The 21,496-nt window shown below is 34.2% G+C and overlaps 2 protein-coding genes across 4 annotated transcripts in view; both read left to right on the forward strand.

Annotated features, from left to right (window-relative positions):
* The window catches only part of LOC109613669 (FERM domain-containing protein 3), a 554,999-nt gene that overhangs the window by 504,566 nt on the left and 28,937 nt on the right, over window positions 1–21,496 (forward strand). For all 3 annotated transcript variants that reach the window (XM_059130123.1, XM_059130118.1, XM_059130129.1), the window contains one exon: window positions 16,283–16,371. In XM_059130123.1, coding sequence (XP_058986106.1) covers window positions 16,283–16,371 — 89 coding nt within the window. The remainder of the gene's footprint in view (window positions 1–16,282; window positions 16,372–21,496) is intronic.
* Window positions 13,512–15,398, forward strand: LOC131806201 (uncharacterized). The gene is made up of 4 exons (XM_059130163.1): window positions 13,512–14,522; window positions 14,595–14,716; window positions 14,774–14,914; window positions 14,974–15,398. Exons 1-4 carry the CDS (start codon window positions 14,228–14,230, stop codon window positions 15,211–15,213), a joined length of 798 nt encoding a protein of 265 aa, XP_058986146.1. The 5' UTR covers window positions 13,512–14,227; the 3' UTR covers window positions 15,214–15,398.

Consider the following 21,496-nt stretch of genomic DNA (forward strand, 5'->3'; position numbering starts at 1 on the left):
TCATCATCATACGTCATTGACCAGACAGTTTCTTGAACGTTCCTCGTTCAACGTGGGGGAGAATGTTCAAAAGAACATAATTTTAACACATAATATTTTTAGTCTTTGTTATTCAATAGTTTTGTTCTATGTCAGCATATAACTGACCTAATATAATTTTGGTTTCAGTGTTTATTTTAAGCAAGTCAATAACCCAAACGTGGGGGAGAATGTTCGAAAGAACATAATTTTAACACATAATATTTTTAGTCTTTGTTATTCAATAGTTTTGTTCTATGTCAGCATATAACTGACCTAATATAATTTTGGTTTCAGTGTTTATTTTAAGCAAGTCAATAACCCAAATGAGAAACAACTCGATTGGTTTCACAATTGCATGGGTTTGGTAGATTGTGTATATATACTTTTATTTATATTAATAAGCAGTAAATATTTCTACAACTAATAATGAAAATTGTGACAATTTGCTAATTAAACCTGTAAGGAAAAATAATAAAATAGTTAAGACAATATTTAAAAATGTTTTAAGATGTAACAACATATTTGGTATTAAGAACGACTGCAAGTATTATAATAAGATAAGTATTTGTGAAATTGATAATATCCTATACACAAGTAAATCTGAATGTATTCCAAATCTGCTAGGGAGTAAACAATCCCGCTGCACTACCACCAACCATGAACTTATGGCTCTAGTTGAAGAAATTGACGACAGCATGATGTTACTGAACGAGTAAAACAGGCAAATAGAAATCGACAATTCAACAATAAATTAGATGGCACCTTCATAATTCATCACCTGAATTCTCAGGTCTTTCTTACCGAACCTCTACCTGCACTACTGCAGCCAAGTAGTTCTAGTCATGGTACAATGATATCAAGGTAGGGCTATGATACCTTATGATTTAATTTTTTTTTATTTTCTTGGCTTAATATGTCATCTTTATTTGTTTATGTATGTGTTTTCTTTTCAATAACAAAAAAATTGTTCAGAAGACATTAAAATTCGGATGTTTTCAAAATGTTTATTTCATCGTATGCATCGACAAAATCTAGAGTTTTTATAGCGAAATTATCCTTTAGAGATATATAGAACCTGGTTTTGAAAAGAAGTGTTGACCTTTCATTCAGTTTTCGCGGTTTTCAATTATTTATTCAAAATAAATGCAACAAGTTGTTTGATTTTGTTATTGTTTTGATACTATTTCTGACATTACAAGCCAAACAGGTAGACCTCTATACTTGCAATTTTTTCAAAGTTGACCTACCTTCTCTTCATTGTACCATGGTTCTAGTATTCAAGAACGAGTAATAACTTTGGAAAGAATGCAAGCAGTAAATGTTAACAATACACACATAAATAATACACTAAAATCGAAAATAAAATAAATCTTACTATCAACATTGGATTGCTAATGATGTTTATAATTTTGGCTACCATTATCTCCTTAACAAAAAGGAGTAAAGGAAATGAAACTCCCAATAATGAAAATAATTGGCCAAAAGTAAACCGGAGTCCACTATTGCAGACCAGGAAATATAAATTGCGGAAAATGCTCAACTAAACACTCATTCAAAATCAAACTTATCATTGCCATTAAGAGGTTCGAACAGTAAGATTCATGTCCTTCCATTCTTCTAATATGTGGTTTATCATGCGAGGATGCATGAACTTAGAGGGGAGGAGTTAACGAAGTAAACATAATCAGTTCAAACCAAACAACACCAAGTCAAACCAACCAAATGTGTCACTGCTGAACCTGAAGATTTAGCAACATTAAATTGCAGAATAACGTTCCCAGGAGAAATCCAATCAATACGCACAGCAAGAATTCCAAATAAAATTTTATCCACACGCGCAACAAGTGCATGTGTGCGTTAATGGTGGGAAATTCAGATAAAGCAGCCAAACAATTTCGGTGGGTATTGTACATAAACTCGTCAAAATACGGAATATAGGGAGGTACAGATATATGGGGCCTATATATATATATATATATATATATATATATATATATATATATATATATATATATATATATATATATATATATATATATATATATATATATATATATATATATATATATATATATATATATATATATATCAACTAGCGCCATATGTTCATTATTATATTAACGATTATTAACGATAGATACATCCAAATAGTGGGCGTAAAATTAGGCGTTGCCACTTTTTTTTTCTTCAAAAACCTAACTCGGGGTATGAAGAACGTTTGTGCAAACAATTATGCAAATCAGTTCTGCCGTTCTCAACTGATTATATTACCAACGAACAACAATTGGTTTTTATATATAGAGATAGATAAATATGCAAAATTTCTCGATTTTTTTTTTTTTCAATAAGAATTTTCAATTTATAAAGGCATTCTGAAACAATTCTATACAAAATTCCTTACCAAAATAGAAAATTTTAGTTTTTTACTTCCGCGAATTTCTAGAGGCTTTTCTCAAAATTTTCATTTATGAAAACGTTTCCACTATAATTACAAATAACCAATTTGTAGTCAATTCGGCCAAGCAGTTCTCAACTGAAGTGTTACTATATTTTTATATCCTCTACCTTGAAAAGGAGGGTATATTAACTTTGTCATTCCGTTTGTAACATCCTTAAATATTCGTCGTAGACCCCATATTGTATATATATTCATAATCAGCATAAAATTCTAAGTCTTTAAAGATTTCTGTCTGTCTGTATGTCTGTTGAAATCACGATACATCACACATTATTTGTCGTAGAGCGCCAAAATTTAGCAGAGCAATTTGTATTGTGTCCACGTTTTGGTATAGTGCCCATAAAACGGTACCTCCCGATTTTTGGTATTTTGATGATTTTTGACAAAGTTTTTCACGAATTTCTGTGAAAATTGGTAGTTGTAGGTCATAATGGGTCCCAGTTCGCGAATCGTAGTAATTAGAGGTCCACGTTCCGGTCCGGTACCTCCCGATATTCGGTAATTTGATGATTTTTGCCACATTTTTTCACGGATTTGTGTGAAAATTGGTATTTGTTGGTCTTAATGGGTTCTAGCTCTTTTGGCTAAACACTGTATGTATATGTCTAGGTTTTTGTATGGCCCCATATAGCTGTATTTCCCGATATTCTGTATTTTGATGATTTTTTGCACATTTTCCCTGGAGTATTTCTAAAAATTGGTATATGAGGGTCATAATGGGCTCTAATGTTTCCTTTTGGGTATTAAAATTTGGCCCGGCCGAACTTAATGTTTTTACTTGTTTTAAATTGTATACATATAAATTTAAAGAAGTATGTGTGGCCAGTTCCTCTGACCCCAAAAAGATACCTAGGGTTGGAGGGAGAGTCAAGAGTACGTAATCTACTAACTATGGAACAAATGTCTTCATTATTTTGGCAAATATTAGGATTTTACTTACTCACTTAGCTGTTCCATAAGCCAAGTTTAGAGAAAATTTCCAGGCGCGTCGCTCTTGTGCGCAGTTTTTCCAATTTGAAAGACCATGTTCCGATATATTGTCTTCGTCTTGATCTTTCCATCTAATTCTTGGCCTTCCCCTTCTACGTGAACCATCGGTAGGCTCGCTTTTATATGTGTGCCTTATGAGCTGGGGAATCCTCATCCATTCGCACTACATGGCCTAGCCACCGTAGTCGCTGCAGCTCGATACTTCTGACTATGTCGATGTCCGTGTTTAGATGGTATAGCTCGTGGTTCATTCGACGTCGATATTCACCGTCGATGCTGATCGGCCCGTGGATCTTTCGGAGAATTTTTCTCAAACACTGCAAGCGCTGCCTCATCCCATGCTTCAGATCCATACAGCGCGTTGATACCATCAGCTTAGTCTTCTCGCCATTTACTGCCAGACCCACTTTGGCAGACTCCTTCTCAATTTGTTCAAAGGTGGCTGTTATCGCTCTCAATGTTCGACCCATTATGTCGATGTCATCGGCGTAGGCGAGAAACATGTGTTGTTTGGTGTACAGAGTGCCATTTCTGTTCACCTTAGCATCTCGTATGAACTTTTCCAGCAGGATGTTAAATAAGTCACACGAGAGGCTGTCACCTTGTCTGAACCCTCGTTCGGTATTGAAGGGCTCCGGGAGGCCCTTTTGTTTGGTGTACAGAGTGCCATTTCTGTTCACCTTTGCATCTCGTATGAACTTTTCCAGCAGGATGTTAAATAGGTCACACGAGAGGCTGTCACCTTGTCTGAACCCTCGTTCGGTATTGAAGGGCTTCGGGAGGCCCTTTTGGACTCTAACTGTTGACCTTGTGCCAGTTAAAGTTATCCTGCATAGCCTTATTAATTTTGTAGGAATGCCGAACGCAGACATGGCTTTAAACACCTCTGAACGGATAGGGCTGTCAAATGCGGCTTTATAGTCGACAAAGAGGTGGAATGTGTCGATATATTTTTCGTGGGTCTTTTCCAGGTTTTGGCGCAATTTGAATTTTTCCATTTTGACTTTTGGAATGCACAATAGCAATGTTTTATATACCACGATATTTTTTCATTTTGACTTACTATTTTCGAATGTACATTTGTGGTATTTTTATTTATTTTTTACTTTTTTATACCCTCCACCATACTATGGAGGGTATATTAACTTTGTCATTCCGTTTGTAATCCCTCGAAATACTCATATCAGACCCAACAAAGTATATATATTCTTGATCAGCGTAAAATTCTAAGTCGATTTAGCGATGTCCGTCTGTCTGTCTGTCCGTCTGTCTGTTGTAATCACTCTATCTTTCGAATGAATTGAGATAGGTGGCTAAAATTTTGTTTACATGTTTATTTTTCCAGTAGGCAGGTTAAGTTCGTAAATGGGCCATGTAGGTCCACGTTTTCATATAGCCCCCATATAACGGTACCTCCCTATATTCGGTATTTTGATGATTTTAGCGAAATTATTCACGGGAATTGTTTGAGATGTGGTATTTGAAGTTCAAAATGGATACTACACCCTAAGACGGAAAATTATCCGTGCAGGTCCACGTCTTCGTATAGCCCCCATATAACGGAACCTCCCGATATTCGGTATTTTTATGATTTTAGCGACATTATTCACGGGAATTGTTTCAAATTTGGTATTTGAAGTTCAAAATGGATACTACACCCTAAGACAGAAAATTGTCTGTGCAGGTCCACGTCTTCATATAGCCCCCATATAACGGTACCTCCCTATATTCGGTATTTTGATGATTTTAGCGACATTATTCACCGGAATTGTTTTAAAATTGGTATTTGAAGTTCGTTATGGGAACTACAGTCTGCGACAGAAAATTGTTTGTGCGGGTCCAGGTCTTCGTATAGCCCCCATATAACGGTACCTCCCTATATTCGGTATTTTGATGATTTTAGCTACATTATTCACCGTTTATTTCAAGTTTCGAATTTGAATATGGTAATGGCTTATGACAAACAATGACTATGTATGCCCACGTCGTATAGACCCCAAAATAACGGCTATATTCGGTATTTTTAAAATTTTAACAGAATTTTTTAAGGATTTTATTTTTTGAAAATTTCCAAATTCGTTGCAAATGGTGGAGGGTATTAAAAGTTCGGCCCGGCCGAACTTACAGCTGTTTTACTTTTTTTTTTTTTTTTTTTTTTTTTTGAATGACGAACATATACGTAAGAAGCTGTCTTATCGGTTGTGGTGCAAAGAACATTTATAATCCCAAAATGCACGAGATGTCCAGGTCGTAGTCTAATATGATGTGTAGTCTGTTTTGGGTAGTATAAAACGGCAACGGACAAAACTGTATTTACATTCTGTACATTCTATTGACAAACTTCGTAAGTACCTTTAAACAATTGCTGTAAAAAAAAAAACAGCGAACATGTTGATATTGTTTTGTTTTACTTTTTTGTCAATTTTATATAATGTACGTTTTTTTCAATTTGGTTTATCACATTAAATTCAATTTTTTTAACAAAATAAAGAATTATTTTCACCATATGTTTAAAAGAACGTTATGTTAGTAAACAAGTAAAAAAGCAGTATGTTCGGCAGAGCTGAAATTTGAATACCCTCCATCAATTGGAACGAATTTGGCAATTCTCAAAAAAATTAAAAATACCGAATGTACCTGTTATATTAGGGCCTATACGACGACATGGACCTGCATAGGAATATATATACTTTGTGGGATCTAAAACGTATATTTCGAGGTGATACAAACGAAATGACAAACTCCTCCATACTATAGTGGAGGGTATAAAAAATGAAAAACCATACCAAAGAGTGATCAGTTTTTGCAAGGATGGTTTCGGCTCAAATTACCAACATTTGCCGAAATTAGTATGAACAAGTTAAAAAGCAGTAAGTTCGGCCGGGCCAAACTTTAAATACCCTCCACCATTTGGAACGAATTTGGAAAATTTCGGCTATAGCATCCATTACTAACGTCAAACACGATATCTCAAACAATTTCGGTGGGTATTGTACCTAAACTTGTCAAAATACCGAATATAGAGAGGTATTGATATATGGGGCCTATACGAAGACCTGGGCCTGCATAGCAATTTTCTGTCACAGACTGCAGTTCTCATAACGAACTCTAAAGACGAAATTTGAAACAATTCCGGTGAATAATCATCAAAATACCGAATTTTGGGAGATACCGTTATAGGGGGGCTATACGAAGACGTGGACCTGAACAGACAATTTTCTGTCATAGGCTGTAGTATCCATTATGAATCCCAAATACCAAATTTGAAAAACTTCCGGTGAATAATGTCGCTAAAATCATCAAAATGCCGAATATAGTGAGGTACCGTTATATGGGGGCTATACGAAGACGTGGACCTGCACAAACAAATTTCTGCCTTATGCTGTAGTATTCATTACGAACTTCAAATCATCAAAATCACAATATCATCACAATACCGAATATCGGGAGGTACCGTTATATGGGGGCTATATGAAGACGTGGATCTGCTCAGATAATGTTCTGGAATAGGCTGTAGTATCCATTTCGAACTTCAAATACCAAAGTTGAAACAATTCCGTTGAATAATGTCGCTAAAATCATCATCATACCGAATATCCGGAGGTACCGTTATATGGGGGCTATATGAAAACGTGGACATACATGGCCCAGTTACGAACTTAACATGCCTACTGGAAAAATAAACATGTGTGGTAATTTTTACCTTCTATCTCAATTCGTTCGAAAGAAAGCGTGATTACAACAGACAGGCGGGCATGGCTAAATCGACTTAGAATTTTACGCTGATCAAGAATATATATACTTTGTTGGGTCTGACATAAGTATTTCGAGGAGTTACAAACGGAATGACAAAGTTAATATACTCTCCATAGTATGGTGGAGGGTATAAAAATAGGGTTCAAAAGTGAAATATGCTTGAAATCGGGTTGTACTCTTATCCTTGGGGTTATGACCCACATCATGGCTTGCAAAAGCGATCTATGGTATCTAAAAGTCCAATTTGCTCTACTATTTTGCACCTTTCATATTTGGTATTTCACTGATTGCAGTCCCAATGAATTTTGCCAATTCAATTTCGGAATGGTATCTTGGCAGAAAATCGCGCCAAAATATCACAAAAAATGTGAATGGAAAAATCTTATTGGCCCGAAATTTTTTCAATTTGACATACTATATTGGAGTATAATTTTTTTATTGTTTTGAATTCTGAATGAATATTATTATAAATGAAACAAGTGCGCAATTTGATGTTAAATGGCGATCTTTCATGTCTAAAATTGGCATATAGCTTTCAACTTCAAAACCCACATTGTGCTTCAGCTGGAAGATGCGAACACATTTAAACAAACAAAAATGACCAACAAAGCGTTATGGGGATCATTTCAAAACGTGCATCTACTTCTTTCATATAACAATAATCCGTCCAATAAGAACTCAAACTGCAAAATTCATTGGGCTGCAATCAGTAAAAAACCGAATTTAAAGGGTGCAAAATTGTAGAGTGAATTAAACATTTGGAAGGAAAAGGATTTTCATCCTTCCAGAAATTCTTCCTAAACTTTCAAGATACCTTTAATCGCTTTTGCAAGTCGTGATATGGGTCGTAACCCCCGGATAATGGTACAACCCGAAAAAAGGATCAATTTTTGGTGTAACCATCATATGATTTAAGCTATTTTCGGTGTCTTATTTGGTATATTTTTTTTTCGAAAGGGTTAGAAAATATCTTTATAGAATTTTCAATTTTCGGAGTAGGGTCCATCTTGGTCTTGACCAAGTTCATCAATTAATTTGGCTAAAAATTGTATTTAGGCTACTCTGGAGTTTAGACCCATCTTACAGATAATTGTTCACATAAGCGTTTATTTAAGTATAGTGTCCACATTAGTGTACCCGCAAGTCCACTTTTCCAAATAATGTGTAGTCATAAAAGAAAAGTGTGTAATCTATTGAATTTGTAACCCCCAAGAGAATATTGGTTGGGAATGTAGATTTGGGATGTACGTCTATATGAAATAAACACCGAAATGTCAAACTGGGACTCATTCAGTCGGAAATTGTGGCAAAAACATAAAAAATATTACGAATATTAAAAGTAGCACGGGACCGAACATTTGCTTAATTGTCATTGAATCATACTATGATGAACAAGTTAAAAAGCAGTAAGTTCGGCCGGGCCGAACTTTTAATACCCTCCACCATTTGCAACGAATTTGGAAATTTTTAAAAAATAAAATCCTTAAAAAATTTTTTTAAAATTTTAAAAATACCGAATATAGCCGTTATATTGGGGTCTATACGACGTGGACATACATAGGCATTGTTTGTCATAAGCCATTACCATATTCAAATTCGAAACATGAAATAATTAGAGAATAATGTAGCTAAAATCATCAAAATATCGTATATAAGGAGGTGCCGTTATATCGGAGCTGTGCGAAGACCTGGACCAGCATAGACAATTTTTTGTAACAGGCTGTAGCATCCATTACGAACTTCAAATACCACATCTCAAACAATTTCGGTGGGTATTGTACCTAAAATCGTCAAAATACCGAATATAGGGAGGTACTGATACATGGGGCCTATACGAAGACCTGGACCCTATCACAGACTGTAGTTCCCATAACGAACTTCAAATACCAATTTTGAAACAATTCCGGTGAATAATGTTGCTAAAATCATCAAAATACCGAATATAGGGAGGTACCGTTATATGGGGGCTATATGAAGACGTGGACCTGCACTGAAAATTTTCTGTCTTAGGGTGTAGTAACCATTTTGAACTTCAAATACCAAATTTGAAACAATTCCCGTGAATAATGTCGCTAAAATCATCAAAATACCGAATATCGGGAGGTACCGTTATATGGGGGCTATACGAAGACGTGGACCTGCACAGACAATTTTCCGTCTTATGGTGTAGTATCCATTTTGAACTTCGAATGCCAAATTTGAAACAATTTCCGTGAATAATGTCGCTAAAATCATCAAAATACCGAATATAGGGAGGTACCGTTATATGGGGGCTATATGAAAACGTGGACCTACATGGCCCATTTACGAACTTAACCTGCCTACTGGAAAAATAAACAAGTGTGCAAAATTTTAGCCATCTATCTCAATTCATTCGAAAGATAGCGTGATTACAACAGACAGACGGACAGACAGAGAGACAGACAGACGGACATAGCTAAATCGACTTAGAATTTTACGCTGATCAAGAATATATATACTTTGTTGGGTCTGATATGAGTATTTCGAGGAGTTACAAACGGAATGACAAAGTTAATATACCCTCCATAGTATGGTGGAGGGTATAAAAATATAGATTTTATGGGGTCTCCAACGCCCATCTCCCATCTCACGGTAATGGGTGTTAAACAGTAGCTATCTTTGACTATTCCGAAATCTTTCTGTCCTAAATTACAAGGTAGACAAAACTAAATACCAAGCAGCACGTATTCTAAACGTTGGAAATACAAATTCCAAATTACAGCTGATTTGAATCAAGATCAGGCTATTCGAAATATCTAAAACCGACGGTAGGTGAACATCTATTATAATTTTTGCTATAAACATTTATTTCTGTTTAGAAATTACTATGGTGTCATTACTTATAATAAAAAATACTACTACTTATAATAAAAAAATATGCCTTAAAGGCTAAAAGTACGGTCCGGCAACGCGGACCGGGCCAACTAGTATATATATATATATATATATATATATATGAATAAAGAGCTCTCAAGTATCACAAGCAGTTTGTGATGATAAACAATAAATTTTGGAGCACAATTTACAAAGCGATTCTTACGTTCTATATAAGAAATTATCTCAATGACATGGATTTATTCACTATGGAGTAGTTCACAACAATTTAATGCATTTTTACCTATTATAACAACAACTTACCTTCCCAATATGAAAGTAAGTGTAAGGTTTTTAATATGATTTCTTTACTATTTCTCAGAAAACGGGGCTATAGTTTAGAATTCGACGGATTTTTGAAAAATATTTGGGATCACTTATTATTCTTCAATACTATTCCTTCAAGGTTAGCACTAAAATAAAATATCTTTATAAACTTTTGATAACATTTATAGAAAAACCATATATTTTATTACTAAAAAAAAGTATTTTTTTAACATTTGAGGGACTTGCAATTTGAATTCTTTTTGTGCGCAGTACAAGCACAGAAATTGTGAGAGAATGGTGTAGTCAAAACAAACCATATAAACTAGATAAGTGACTTGATACTCAATATTTCAGTTTTTTAGCTTGTCTACTTTGATGTTCATTGATGTGAATCCAATTCGCTCATGTAGATGTGGATATTACATGGGATAGCCAAACAGTTGATGTACCATAAATATGGGAGAAGAAGGAAGGATTTGTTGTGTGGATTTAATGTGGACATCTCGCAGCATTACAATGATTTGAATTATTCAATACAAATTTCTTAAAAAAAATGTTAAAAATATATATTGTTATTTATGAAATTGATGGAATACACTGTTTTCACTGTTTCGTTGATCCGCTGTCAAACACCCATATAGTACTTTTAAATTCGCCAATGTTGATTCCATTCAGCATGGCATTTGCTGCATAGTCTCCAGATTTGCACTCTAGTGCTTTCTGTACTATTTTTGTAACAATTATAGCACTTAAAGTCAGATTTCTTCACCTTCGATTTAGACAAAAATACCTGTGAGTAATGTTTGTCCCTGCCGTCTTGCAACGTTCCAATATTGGTAATGTGTCACCAAACTATTCCAATATTGGAAATGTATGCCGCGATTCCATTGTTTTGACGACGTAGTCGTGACCTTTAAATAAGCTGTCCACAATATAACAAGACAACGGATTCTGACTTTCGTTCTGCTCAACTTTGGGATGCAACGATTAATTTTCCTTCATCTTCGATGCCAACAATTTACAGAATAATATATTTTCCGTGCAAGTTCTTTGGGTTTGAATTTATTGTTAAGTGTTAACCAAAAACTTCTGTATATATATACAATATATGCAATGTTTTGTTACGTTCCACTGAGACCTCTTAATACTTAAAAATGGATAACGTCTCCTTGATCAGTATAGATCCCATAAAACAGAATTTTAGGACTGATTTTTACATAATTCAAAATTATTCATGGTGAAGGTTATAAAAAGTTCAAATAGGCCGAACTACCGCCACTTTTTCTTGTTTTGTATTGAAACTCTTCGCGATCGAGATTTCTTTTCACAATCATGTTCTATACATGTTTACAGATCTGTATATCACAAAATGGGTCAATTTTGTCCAAAAATAAGTTGTAGTAAACATGACAACTTTCTGAATTGGAGTATATGTATACAATTTTGTTATTATTGAAAAGAATACACGCACAAACAAAACTTAATTTTACATGACAAACCATGAAAATGGAAACAAGTGAAACAACCTTAAGTGCGGCAGAACCGGACATTTAATAATCTTCACCGTGGGACAAAAAAAAAAAACTAAGAATAAAATGATCCTTATTCCTTATTTTCAATATAACATGTTTTATTTTAAACAGCATACGAGTGAAACCGGTTGGAAAGTAAATTATGGGTGTCATAACAACACGTGAATTTTCTGCCACAACGGTTGTTATCTATTTCAAGTTTTAAGATCGGGAGGTATCGTTTTATAGGGGCTGTTGGGAAAAAGTGGGCTTATATAGACAAATTCAAATAACATTGCATGTGACTATAGAAAACGTAGACTTATATAGACAATGCTACCCTACAAGAGATTCGAACTTTATATATCAATTAAAAAAATCCCTTGAGAAATCTGGCTAATGTGATCCGAATACCTATTATTCGAAAGTATCGTTGTATTGAGGCTAAATGATAGGCAATATTGTACTACAGTATGAGGGACGCATTCGAACCCAGGTTTGAAAAATGTGGCTAGAATCATTAAAATACTGAATATCTGGACTTACCGTAAAATGGGGTTTATAGGCAAACCTGTACTTATACTTACAACATTTTGCCATCGGTGGCACCGTCGCATGAGGCCTATACAAAAACATGGGCCAAAATGGCCCAATGCCAATACTATGGTCTTAAAAAATCATATAGAAATAATACCATGCTTATGTTAGAACTTTTTGAATGCTAAACCTACTTTAAAAGGATTTATTTGAGTTCTAATGTATATGACTGCAATTAATTCATATCTAATGGATTAACCCTTTTTTGTATAAACGTACTGTAAGAACATATATATTTTGTGAGACTTCTTTTGAGGAGTCCTTCTGTCCTTCTATCAGTGGAAATCGCTATAGCTTCCGAACGAAATAAAGTAGGTTGATACAATTTTACTCAAATGTTTATTATGTCTGCAGAAATTTTTGTATTGAAAATGGACCATGTAGGTCCACGTTTTGGTATAGCCCCCATACCGTGGTACCTCCCTATTTTCGGTATTTTAGTCATTTAAATGACATTATTCACCGGAAATGTTTCAAATTTGGTATTTGAAGTTCGTCATGAATACCACAGCCTATGCCAGAAAATTGTCTTTGCAGGTTCACGTCTTCGTATAGCCCTCATATAGCGGTACCTCCCGATATTCTGTATTTTGATGTTTTAGCGATATTATTCACCGGAATTGTTTTAAATTTGGTATTTGAAGTTCATAATAGATACTACAGCCTATGACAGAATTGAGGCTTTTACGTTATTGTATGATTTCCAAATATTTTATCAGCATCAACTATAAAATGACAATGACACATTGAAACTCTATCTCATGTTTTTTTTTTTTTTTTTTTTTTTTTTTTTTTTTTTTTTTTTTTTTTGAAATTTGCAATTCTGATTCATTTGATACATAATTTGATAAATAAATATTTTGTGCAATGATTTCGTAAAAATATTTTTTTTGGACACTCTACTTATATCTGTTATTCGGGTTTTAGTGGGTCGCAATAACTTAGGATCAAAAAAATGGCGAGAATCCATATATTAGATACGCAGATGCTTATGCCTCGAAGATGGAAATATAAGTAAAAAATACTCGTGCTAATACCGCGAATTTAATTATATTTAATAGTTAATGCTTATTTCGGCAAGGCCGAACTTTTCAAACATTCCTCCATGATGTGAAGAAAATATTTATTAATAAATGTATCTGGATTCAACATTCGAACGAGTTCCATTTTAACTGCAAATATCAGTGAATTCCGCTGGCGAAATCTGGTAGTATGGCAAAACATTCAACGAACAGGAAATTGCGTCGATTTATCCATATTTTTCAACTGAATTCTCTTAAAATAGGCACATTCTCTGACCGATATTTGTCTATGTACACTGAGGGAAAAATCCCGTTGCGAAATCAAGCACGTATGTTGTCATTTTCGCAACGACCCGTTGTTATATTTTTCAACAACGGCTGTTGGTGAATTGTGCACGAACGTGCTCAAATTGACACCGAGACGTAGTCAACTTTCGGTACCAACAACAGCCGTGCTTAATTTGTCCACCGATGTGCTCAAAATGACAACTTTGGGTTTTTAATATTGGTAATTGCAGCCGATTACACACGAGTAAAAAATGACAACGGTGGTGCATGATTCACACACGGTCGTTGTCAATATGACACCGGTCGTGTATGAATTATGCACCACCACCTGCATAATGATGCACCACCGTTGTTACTTTGTACACCGACGTGCATGAATCGTACACGATCGTTGCCATTTTAGCAACTACCGTGTATGAATCATGCACCACCGTTGTCATTTTTTACTCGTGTGTAATCGGCTGCATATTTACCATTTTTTCCGTGTTATTGAAAGAGAAAGGACGCATTGTGCAAAAAATTTATTGAAAATGAATAATAATTCGCAAGATCCTCAAAATATCATTGGTGAGTTGTTAGAAATCGATGGCAATATTGTTGTGGTTCGCGATACAAACCATTGCAGCAGTCAAGATGCGGAAAACAATGAGGACGATTATATGTTAAGGGAGTTCTTAAAAGGAATAAATATGGAGTCGCTTTTTGAACAATTAAAAGGTAAGTAAATAAAAATGAATTTTTCAGTTAATCAGTGTAATTAACAAAGAATTTTCTTTTTTGTTCTTTTAGCATCACATGTAACATTTCGCAGTTTGCAGTACTTGAAAAAAGAAGATTTAAAGGAAGCAGTGCCACCATTGGGACTGCGAGTTGAATTCAGAGAAAAGCTCTTTGCTTGGAAAAAACGAAAGGTACGTATTATTTGTTTTACAGTGTTGAACTCAGTATTAATATTGTCATAACAATAGCTCGGGATTGATGACGAAACTATGTCAGTTCCATCTAAAATAGGTGAATGGTGGAAACGCAACGAGACACCTGCAAGTACTCCTGGTACTCCCGACACTACAGGTTCGAACTGCTCAAAAGCCAAAGGAATTTTGTCAGAGGTAAGGTAAGAGTAATATTTGTGTAAGCATAGTTAATGTAGTTTTTTTATTTAATATAGGATCTAACGGAATTGTTAACACATACCTCGAAGGGGAAACTAGCGCTTGAATGTAGTAGCGTTAATAAGAAATTAAGTGACGAGCAAAGAGATGATATAATTAATATAATTATTGAAGATATTTTAACCAACAATGTTACTCTTTACACTCAAGACTATATGCGCATATTGGATGAAATTTGTTCCGTTTTTCCTCTTGAAAACGAAATGAGGGTAAGATTAACAACGACAACAATATAAACAACGTATCTGATTATGTAGTTTCTTAACTTATAATATGTCTTTATTTTTAGGATTATTATTACATTTCAAGAAAAGGAAAGAACAACGCAAGCGGAAAACTTTATGCCAAGTATAGAAACAAGAAGTCCAAAAGAATAAAGCTTTTGATTTCCGAGCCTAGCACAAGCAAAGCAGCAACTCACTCATCTCTTACCCATTTCACTTATATCCTATGAATAATGGAAAAGTTTATTTCAGATTTAAGTTAATTTAATTTGTTTCTATACATTGAATATATGTAATTCGAATTGTTTTGTTAAATCAAATATGTATTTATATTGAATTTATGTAATTGGTTTCGTTCAATAAAATACTTTTCAAAAAATTTCGTTTCTTCTACTAAGGGTATAAAATGGAAAAGGAACGGATATCAAAAAATGACCACCATTGATTTCAATCTGACAACGGGCGTTGACAATCCGACAACGGAGCGTTGACAATCTGACAACGAAGCGTTGACGATCTGACAACGAAGCGTTGACAATCTGACAACGGGGCGTGCTCGAAATGACCACGTATGTGCTCATTTCATGCACATCTGTTGTTGAAATCGTTGCCAAAATCTCGGTGTCAAAATGACAACGGCGTGCTCATTTTGACACCAAACGTGGTTGATACACTATCATACACGGATGTGGTCATTTCATACACGGATGTTGTCATTTTTTCTCTGGGTGTAGGTCAACGTGTTCGTATAGCCTCAACGTGTTCGTATATTTTGATATCGCAATAACAGATCAATTTCATTGATATTAGGTATAATCAAAGCACGTAAGACGTGCAAATGTATTAAGTTTGGAATGAGAAATGGATAAGTAGAAGAATAATAATTTTATAGAGCTGATTTTTTTGAACGTGAATGTTATAGCAAAATTATTAAATTATTGCAATTTTGCATGAAAGGCTATTTGTTTTAATCGTTATTTGGATATAAAATTGTACATACTTACAAATACCTAAATAAATATAGTTGTGTACATATAAAAGCACACTTCATATAATTTATTTTTACCCTTTTCCATTCCAGAAAAAGCATACGGTGGGGTTTAAATGCTCAACAAATAGTACATGCAGATATTTGTGGAGATGTGCGCTGGAGCAAATGTTATTTTTTACGTAAGATATAATTGTTTGTAACACTTTTAAATGTAGTAAAACTATATTATTTTTTTCCAATCTTAAACCTTATCAAAATAACATTTGGTATTTATCCGATAACATTACCAGAAAAGCATATGTATTAAAAAAGATAAATATGTATTAATAAATAAATCCTTTTGTTTCAGTAAAACGCTTTGATCTTGGATCGGAGATATTCTCTTTAACGAGCTTCAGTTTGTTATTAGCTTGCTCTGAATTTGTGATATTCTGCTGTTGTGGTGTTATGTTACAACAATCGTTGAATTCCTAACATTACCTAATGTATCATTAACTCCTTCCTCGAATGATCGAGCATCCCGATTTATATTTTATATCAATGTATATCAATGATAAAGATTATACTCTTGATTCGTTCCTGTAAGGGTCTCAATTTTACTTTGTGCTGTTTTCATAACATACTCACTAGTGGGTCTTGATGTTTGGTTTTCGGATATTAGATCCTTGTAATTATTTTAATAAGATTCACATTGAAAGGACTTCCATATATGGCTTATCTTTAATAAATAATATTTATAAATAAATAAGCATGTTTCGAATTTAAAGTTCCGACGTTAAATTCCATTGTAGTCTTACTAGGTTACAAGTAGTGTTGCTAGTTTTTGTTTAATAAGTTCCATATAACATTTACTTTATTTCGCTTATATAAATATCTTAATGATTTTGGGCAAAATATGGCGCAATTTATTTTTATTGCAATCGTTATTCACACAACTATTTCATTATGGTATTTTAAAAAAGTTGCTACAGGAATAATAGTTATGGAATTACAAGTTTCTGTAATAATTTTTGAAATAACTATAATTAACAACTAAAGAATTGTTTGAGTAATCAGGTTTTGTATTTTTTGGTATTATGAAAGTGTCTTTAAATCAGTATCTTTTTTAACTTTTGAAATGGTCATATTCGTTAAGTTTTCCATTCCTTATTGTTATCTGTGAAATCGTTTATCTTGTTAAACAATAATTTAAAAATTGTGGAACTATTTCCATTTTCTGTTGACATAACAAGTTTCTAAATGACTTTTTATACCCTACAACACTATGTGTTGGGGGTATTATAAGTTTGATTGGGCCAAAAATTATGTAACACCTCGAAATATTGATTTCCCACATAGGAAAGTATATATGGATCTTCCTATCTCGCCGAGCTAAGTCGATCTAGCTATGTATGTCCGTCCGTCCGTCTGTCCGTCTGTCCATGTTAATTTGTAATCACTCTACAGGTCGCAATTATGGCCCGATCTTTACGAAATTTAGAATGGAGGTGGGGTTAAGGTCAGAATAGAACTCTATTTCTTTTGGAGATGATCGCATAATATTTTGGGGTCGAAATGGACCAAAAACTGAAAAATTTCTTGATTTTGCAGTTGCTCTACAGGTCGCAATTATGACCAATCGACGCGGAAATTAGCATGCGGCTAGAGCTTCGGGCTGGGCAGAAGCCTTCCAATTTTGATGGTCATCGGGTAATATTTAGTGGGTGAAAGAGACTATACATTTGTGTTAAATAAAAGTCAAATTTCCATTAAACCGCTACTATTTTTAGTCCCGGCGAAATCATAAATAGACGAACAGGTCAATTCTGACCGTTACGTAGATGCCGATAGTAAATATATCGGATATATATAGCGAAATATATACAATGTGTATATACAAAGAAAAGGAATGTTAGATGGAATGCTTATATCTCAAGAATGGGTGGACCGATTTTGACAAATTTTGCCAATTCAGAACGCGCTCTTGACATAAAATTAAAAAATCTAAAAAAATTGCATAAAAATAAGTCAAAAATGATGTTAATATAGATTTTGTAGTATTTTGTGAAATTTTTTAATTTTTTCATATTTTTTATCGCATGCGATTTTTTCAATTTGACTTATATTATTTAGGTATACATTTTGTAATATTTTTCCACCTTACAACACAGGTTTGGGATATTATATACAGATTGCAATTATCGTCCGATCCTCACAAAAAGGGTAGGGTTAGGCTCAGAAGGGCTAGGCCTATTGTTTTCAAAGATGTCCGTTATAAAGGTCACAAATAGAAACTAATGAACACGAAATCTCGCATGAAGTTAGAGTTTAGGACAGCGGGTAGAATGAACTATTACTTTTGTCTGAAAAATACCAACATTACTTACAGGCGATAGCCGAAATACAAAACGCAAACTTCTGCCTTTTTTGCTGATTTCGTTGATGAATATAGCCAAATATCGTAGATAAGCAAATCATATAGATGAGTCTAAATTTAGAAATACGGAGGGATCTCTTGCTTTTGGAGATGATCGCACAATATTCAAAAACAGGGAAAATATCCTGATCACACAATTGAAGCCAATCGACACGCCTGAGAAGAAAGTTAGGGACAGGGAAGAAGTCTAGCATTATGTATGGCAATTGGATTATATTTAGCCGTAAAATGGACCACAAAAACCAACAGCACGACGGAGTGCGTAAATATTGGGAAAATGTCCCTGGTCAAAATGCTAAGTGTAATATCTGGGCAGTGCTCCGTGACATAATTTCAAAAGCGAAATCGTCCAAAATGGATTTGGGCATAAGGGGGCTTCTAACATATTCTAGTGTTGTAGGGTATCACATGGTCGGCCCCGCACGACTATAGCCTTTGCTTACTTGTTTGAATTATTTTTACTGCTTGTGTCAGCACTACGGATTTGCTATTTTCCTTTATGATTTATTCTATGAACTTCTTTGATAATTTAGCAGTTTATAGGTTTTTCCCGCTAGCAACGTAGATTCTCAGGGTTAAAATAACTTGTTCAATTTAAGACTCCTCACAGTGCAAACAACTGTAAACTTTAACATGGGAATGTCATACGAGTTAGCCAATTGACTTCCTTTGCATTACCTTTAGATGGTACTATTCTAGTTCCATATTTACTGTCATGTATCAGTGACCAAAGACTAATCCAGGTATAAAGTTCGTTGTTGGTTGATTTTTTTGGTGGTTTTATTTATTCGCAGCTGTCGTCTTTTCGTTTACTTGTGGAAGAAAAAAGTGTCAATTGGTTTCCTTAGCATTACTTAGGGACACATTCTGTACTTGCACGGTTAATAACTAGTGCAGGACAGACGAAATTGGATTAATTGGAATTTTCATTGCTAGCGGGTTTTACTAAATGTATAAAATTTTCAGATAAATCTTCTTCCTTATGTACTGATAGTGCATTCGTTAGTGCTACTTGATTAATAAAACAGACCATAGTTGTTTTTGGTATATTATTACGTTACTGAGTTTATTACTTAACACAAATGTCCACCAGCCTGTCAGTTAATAGTTTTATTATATATGTCACAACATAAGAAATGCTTAAAACCCAAATAATAGCCAGTATCAGCTTTGCATAAGTAGCGTATTACTCTTATGTCTTACTGAATGTTCTAGAAAGTACTGAGAATGGCGCCCAATGCGTAATTCGAAGAATCTGTAAGGGGTTCAAAGAATTTATCAAATTCGAAATAATGCAATAGAGCTTTCCCGACATTAAGTCACTTTCAAGTTACTTATAGCTTTAATATGAACAGGGCTAAGGACTATGAATTTTTTTTAGATAGGTTTCTAAAAATTTCAGCAATATCACCACTCTATATCGAAGTTAGTGGTTCGGCTATGTGAGTGTATGGGTTTGCAGACAAAATTGAGATCTTCCTTGGGGATATAACTTTTTTAAAATGAATCTTCATATTGGAACTTTCCAAATTTTAAAATATTAATTGCCATATCTGCGACTTGTATTCACGTAGATATTTTTTTCACAGTTAAAAAACTGGTATTATCAGCATTGGAAAAATTTTGAAATATGCACAGACTAGAGTTCCAATTGGAAAACCTAAAAAGCAGAACAAGGATCCGTAAATTTTATAACTGAAAAGTTCCTCCTCTTGGATTATTCTCTTTCAAGATAGCCGCTACTAACGTTGGGCTAGCACCGATAAATACGGGAAGTTTTTAGCTGATTCTTATTTTTACTGCAGAATTATGAATAAGTGATCGAGCATTTAAAAATTGTTATTGAACAAAACATAGACACCTAACATCTACTCCTACCCTTCGCAATCATCACATATCCAAAATAAAATCCTACATATTAAGACTAAAGCCGAAAGTACATTCAAGAAATTATTGGGCCTACACTACAAATAACGAGAACTGTAAACACACTTTACAGTTACACTTAACAATCAGGGGAATTCTAACTTCTAAAAAAGAAAATCTGGGGTTTTAAGATTTGTAATTTAAATTTAAACAGCATAACTAAACTAAGAGACACAGTCAGTATTGCTCAGCTATTAGTAAGCGGACCATCTACATGTGCAGTAACCAACAACAAGGACGTACCATCTGTCGAAGAAATAAGGAGCGACCTACTTCTTGAATCAATTCATTCGACACATTTTGATAAATGAATCACCCCTATCTTTGGAAGGTGAAGAGCCTCAATTAACCCTTCAGATATACCTATTTCGAATTGGAGTTTTTCACCGAATGTTTCCAATACCATAATAATCTTAACGGGAGAGATCGATGATTTTCGTGGCGATTTCTTGTCGTCACCCGCATTTCAGTACCTTTTCTCAGCCATGTTCATTACCTCTCTATGTAAGAATGGGGGGACTTTGTAATTTGGTAAAAAACCCACAAGATGAGCCTAAGAAAAACGAGGCAAAGTTTCCGCGCACTCATAAATATTTGTTACACAAAGACGAACAACAATAATTATGAACACTAGACAACACAACAAGTATACAGGTGATACTTGTTAATTAGAAACTGGTGGTGTAGTTAAATGAAACACTTGTTTTAATTAAAAAACGCTGGCAGTCTAAATCTATGTTTAACTGTCAAAAGAATTCTGTATATTGTGGCATAATTTTAGCTTCTTCTTATCTTCCTTAATAACAACAGTTAATCGTTGAGGTATCGATGTTCGACTTATCCGTGTCATGAACCAGGAACCTCAGCATGCCGGGCCGCTTGCACTCTTACAGTGTGTACTCAATTTGTTTTTCATGGTAGTCATATTCAACCATTTACATGTATTTGGGGTGAAAATGTTT

The sequence above is a fragment of the Musca domestica genome, unplaced genomic scaffold (genome assembly GCF_030504385.1).
Source record: "Musca domestica strain aabys unplaced genomic scaffold, Musca_domestica.polishedcontigs.V.1.1 11, whole genome shotgun sequence".
In the NCBI taxonomy this organism is placed as follows: domain Eukaryota; kingdom Metazoa; phylum Arthropoda; class Insecta; order Diptera; family Muscidae; genus Musca; species Musca domestica.

Excerpts from the sequence above, each read along its gene's own strand:
- LOC131806201 (XM_059130163.1), top strand. The coding sequence starts at position 14,228 with ATGCACCACCGTTGTCATTTTTTACTCGTGTGTAATCGGCTGCATATT. Across the intron at positions 14,717-14,773 it reads TTGCTTGGAAAAAACGAAAG|CTCGGGATTGATGACGAAAC; the intron begins GTACGTATTATT and ends TCATAACAATAG. Across the intron at positions 14,915-14,973 it reads CCAAAGGAATTTTGTCAGAG|GATCTAACGGAATTGTTAAC; the intron begins GTAAGGTAAGAG and ends TATTTAATATAG.